Source organism: Helianthus annuus, chromosome 9, assembly GCF_002127325.2.
Source record: "Helianthus annuus cultivar XRQ/B chromosome 9, HanXRQr2.0-SUNRISE, whole genome shotgun sequence".
Classification (NCBI taxonomy): domain Eukaryota; kingdom Viridiplantae; phylum Streptophyta; class Magnoliopsida; order Asterales; family Asteraceae; genus Helianthus; species Helianthus annuus.
Window position 1 is genome coordinate 76738335 of NC_035441.2, and position 5219 is coordinate 76743553.

The window sequence follows — 5219 nt, forward strand, 5'->3', positions numbered from 1 at the left end:
AATGTATGTGTGTGTAACTGTTACGATTGTGATTATGTTTGTCTGAGTTTGATTCGATATGTTAGTCCGAGGATTGAATAAATTAGTCTGAGTTTCATAGAATACTTAGGCCGAGGTTTCATGATACACTTAAGTCCGACTTTCATTACCATATAAATGCCCGAGTTTCGTTCATGAACTATGATCCGAGTTTCAGTTATGAACTATGATCCGAGTTTCATTCATGAAGCATAGGTCCGAGTTTAATTAACCAACTCTTGGTCCGAGTTTACAAAGATGGACCATGTCCGAGTTTCACACTTGTAATGTTATCCGACCTTCTTTGATAATGCATGTCCGAGTTTCCTGCTTATCACATGGAGTCCGAGTTTAGGGCCACAAGGCCTTGGTCCGACCTTTTTATCATGTCTAGTGTCCGAGTTTGTGAAGGGGGATACCCCTTGTCCGAGGTTGTGAAGGGGATACCCCTTAGTCCGACTTTTGGCCAAGGAATTGAAGCCCTTGGTCCGAGTTTCACTAGGGGATGCATGTGTCGGAGTTTTGTAAACTCCATGGTCCGATTTCATGTGTAAAACTTATGTTGCCCAAGTTTTGAAACCCTCATGTGCTATCCGAATTGTAAACAGGGGAAACCCCCCCCCCCCCCACACTTGTCTGAGTATTGAATCTGATGTGTGTTTAATATGAGGCTCTGTATGTACGTATATATATATATAATGATTGAATCTGATAGGTTGTGTATGTCACATTCTTAAGCCGCTAACTCGGTTAAACTTGTTAAGCTTATTAACGATGATAACATATTACGTTAGATTAAACTGTGTGATCAAAGACGCGACGCATGAATTATGTGAATACGAATAACTGTTTACGTGATGTATGATTCTGTATATAACCGTATGATACTGAATGCAACTGTATGATCTTACATGTATGAATCGGTCTATGTGCTATCATCCTGAACACAATAAGCACACAAAACACAGCTGCTTGAATGTCAATGATTTGCAAACCCTAATTTGATGCAAACACTTACATCGTATCATGTGCAACATATCCTAGGTCGTGTGTAACGGACTTAGACATTTGACAAACCCTAGAGCATAGCATACCGAGAAAACCAAGGTGAGTTCACACCCTTACTAAGGCATGGGATTCCCAAGGGCTTGGGAATGGGATTGAAGGAATAAGGTTGAATAGATTCGTACTGACACTAATACTAGACTACCATACCACTGTCCTCGGTTGTGCAGGACACATACTTATGCTATTCACTGTCCTCGGTTGTGCAGGACACATACTTACAATCTACGTAGACTTATACTTATTACTATCCTCGGATGTGAAGGATACTTATACTTATTCCTATCCTCGGATGTGAAGGATACTCATACTAAATTACTATCCTCGGATGTGAAGGATACTCATACTAAATTACTATCCTCGGATGTGAAGGATACTTATACTTATTACTATCCTCGGATGTGAAGGATACTTATACTTATTCCTATCCTCGGTTGTGAAGGATACTTATGGTTACGAGTAGTCTAGTGGTTATACAACATGAGAAGCCCCCACCAATAGAACGTACTAACGGCCCAGTAGAGCCACCTGTTACATACGAACTTACCATTACGCATTTACTTTCTGTGAACTCGCTCAACTAGTTGTTGATCCTCTGTTACATGCCTTGCAGGTCGTTAGGTACATGGAGCTTGCACAAGGAGGAGCTGGTCGTTGTGGGCTTGGATCGTGATTGTTTCTTTAAACACTTATAACATTTGATACTATATTGCGATGGGTTTTGATTATACGCTTCCGCTAAACAACGATAACTTACTTATGTTTTGGTACACCATTCATATGGATTTGGTTTGGTTTAATGGCAATTACTTTTATTATATATATTGTTCTATATGATTGGTGGCTTGATCCTGGTCAGTCACGCTCCCAAGCGGTAATACTCCACAGGTGGATTTTGGGGGTGTGACAATAGAGTGTCGGATCATTCAGCTTGTGTGTTAAAGTTATCGGAAGTCGTAAGAAGCAAGCATAAACCGTTCAAGTTCCCTAATTTTCTCACCCACAAGGCTGAATTTTTAAATCTCGTCAAGGATGGATGGGATGCTCATTTTGATGGGGTTCCTATGTTTAGAGTGGTGAAAAAGCTAAGAAGTTTAAAGCATCCAATAAGGTCTCTTTTACGTCAACAGGGGAACCTTCATGAGCGTGTGGAAAATATTAGGAAGGAGCTGGATGATTTTCAGAGCAAAGTGGATAAGGACCCGGATAATTATTCGCTTCGAAACTTGGCGGCTGAATGTCAGAAAAAATTCATGGAGGTTAGTTTAGATGAAGAGCGGTTCCTTAAGCAAAAGGCGAAACAAAAATGGCTTCAAGTGGGGGATGCTAACACTAAATTTTTCCATAATATGGTTAAGAGCAGGAATCACATTTCTCAAATCCAATTTATTAAAGATGCTAATGGAAACGAGTTTGAAAGAATGGCGGTGGCTAACGTTCTCGTGGATCACTATAAAGCTTTTCTAGGAATAAAGGGTAATGTGACCAAATATCCAAATAGTATTTGTTTTCCTAGACGTATTAGTGTTGCTAAGGCTGAGTTCATGATTCGTGATGTTACTGATGATGAAATAAAGTCTGCTTTCTTCGATGTCGGGGATGACAAAGCTCCGGGTCCTGATGGATATTCGGCAGCTTTTTTTAAAAAATCGTGGCAGATTATTGGTGAGGAGGTGACTTTTGCTATCAAAGACTTCTTTAACAGTGGCCGATTATTACAAGAGATCAATCATACTTTTTTGGCGCTGATTCCTAAGGTGAACACTCCAACATATGTGACTGATTACCGCCCTATTTCTTGTTGTAATGTTATTTACAAAGCTATTAGTAAGATTCTCACTAATAAGCTTCTGGAGGGGATTAATGATGTTGTTAGCTTAAACCAGTCAGCTTTTATTCCTGGGCGTAGAATATCGGACAACATCCTGTTAACACAGGAATTGCTCCATAACTACCACAGAAATTCGGGGCCACCAAGGTGTGCTTTCAAAGTAGATATTCAAAAGGCTTATGATACTGTGGATTGGGATTTCCTTCGTGCAACGCTTTTGGGTTTTGGTTTTCATGATATGATGGTGGATTGGGTTATGAGTTGTGTTACTTCAACCTCTTACTCGATCAGCATTAATGGAGAGATCCATGGTTATTTTAAGGGTCAAAGGGGGTTAAGACAGGGTGACCCCATATCCCCGTATTTGTTCACGCTAGTCATGGAGGTCCTCACTTCCATTCTTCAGCATGCGGCAGCTACTCACAATAATTTTCGGTTTCATAATAATTGTAAGAGGCAAAAAATCATCAACTTGTGTTTCGCTGACGACCTGTTTCTGTTTGCCAGAGCTGACTTCGATTCGGTTAAAATCATCATGGAATCGTTAAATAGTTTCAGGGACATGTCTGGACTCGTTCCTAGCTTGAGCAAAAGCACTTCTTTCTTCTGTAATGTTCCAGCTCGAATGAAGAGTCAGATTTTGTCCTTAGTTCCGTTTACGGAAGGTGCGTTGCCTATTAAGTATCTTGGAGTGCCGCTGGTTGCTTCTAGACTACTTAAAAGTGATTGCAAAGTGTTGGTTGAGAGGATTTCTAAACGGCTTTTAGATTGGAAGGCGAAATTTCTTTCATTTGCAGGGAGACTTCAGCTGGTTAACTCTGTTTTAGCTGCTATGTATTCCTATTGGGCTGCCGTTTTCTGTCTCCCAGTCAGTATCATCAAAACCATAGAGAGGATTATGAAAGATTTCCTTTGGAATCAAGGTTCTCCGGGTTCGAAAATAGTGAAGGTGGCTTGGAAGGATGTTTGCCTCCCTAAGTTTGAAGGGGGTCTGGGTATTAGAAAGGTGTCGGATGTCAACAAGTCTTTAATGACCTTTCATATCTATAGTATTGTCTCGGGTCGGAAATCGTTGTGGGTGGAGTGAATTCAGGCTCATCGGCTTCGAGGTAGGAGTTTTTGGGATGTTAAAGTGCCTCAAAGTTCAACATGGGGTTGGCGGAAGCTTTTGTCTTTTAGGAGCTTGGTCCGAAAATTTTTTTGGAAGCAAATTGGTAATGGAGAATCTACGTCCTTATGGCATGATACTTGGTGCAACCAGTGCCCGCTCAGCCGTTATGTCTCTCCCAGAAACATGTCTCAACATGGGTTATCAATCTATTCAAAAGTCGCTGAGGTTGTTCATAATGGCATTTGGATTTGGCCTGATGCTTGGCGGGATCTTTTTCCGGTTTTATTCCAATTGAACCACTTTAATCTCGTCCCCAATAAGCAAGATGTTACACTCTGGCGAACTGATGAAGGTAAAATCATGCCGTTCTCTTCAAAGCTGGGATGGGAAGCTACTCGTTCTCGAGGTCAAGAAGTGGCATGGTCAAAGATTGTGTGGTCGGGTTGTAATATTCCGAGACATTCGTTTCATTGCTGGTTGATCTTTAGAAGGAAATTATGGACACAAGATCGAATTCAAAAATGGAATTACATCACTAGTGGATCTATGAACATGATGTGTTGTTTATTGTGTCAACGAGAGTTGGAATCACATGAGCATTTGTTTTTTCAATGTTCATATTCGTCTTCAATTTTGGATGCTATCAAGGAGAAGTCTAGTATGAAGATGGTGCCTAACAAGTGGGTCGACATAGTTGGATGGCTGCTGCCGAAAGCGACCTCTAGTTCCTTAAACTCGGTTATCGCTAAACTCCTCATCAAGGCGGCTGCGTATTTCGTATGGCAAGAAAGAAATTACAGGTTCTTCAACAATCAATTAAGGCCACCTGAAGTGATAACAAGTATTATTATTGACACTGTGAGGCTGAAGTTATTCTCATTCAAGTATAAGGATAAGCCGCATGTGAGGAAAATCTTGGAAGATTGGAAGATGAGTTCAATAGAGATCTTTGAAGAGACCTGATTGTCTTAGTGTCTAGAGGGTTGTTTATTAGTTGTGGCTTGTTTGCTTGTTTTACTCTTATGTGGCATGTCATGTAAGAGAATTGGTGTAGGTTTTTCTGCTCCACTTGTACGTTAATGTTTTGTTTGGTATAAAATCACCGGGGTAAAACCCTTTACCCAAAAAAAAAGGTGTTGTCTACACCTTTTGACCCGTTTGGCCGAATTGACCATTTATCTTTGCGAAATGATA

General features: G+C 40.6%; 1 protein-coding gene across 1 annotated transcript; it reads left to right on the forward strand.

The window, feature by feature from the left end:
* The first annotated feature begins 4208 nt into the window (after nt 1–4208).
* LOC110875786 lies at nt 4209–4988 on the forward strand. Its single transcript, XM_022123986.1, has one exon. The coding sequence runs from the start codon at nt 4209–4211 to the stop codon at nt 4986–4988; it is 780 nt and encodes a 259-aa protein (XP_021979678.1).
* The last annotated feature ends 231 nt before the right edge of the window (nt 4989–5219 follow it).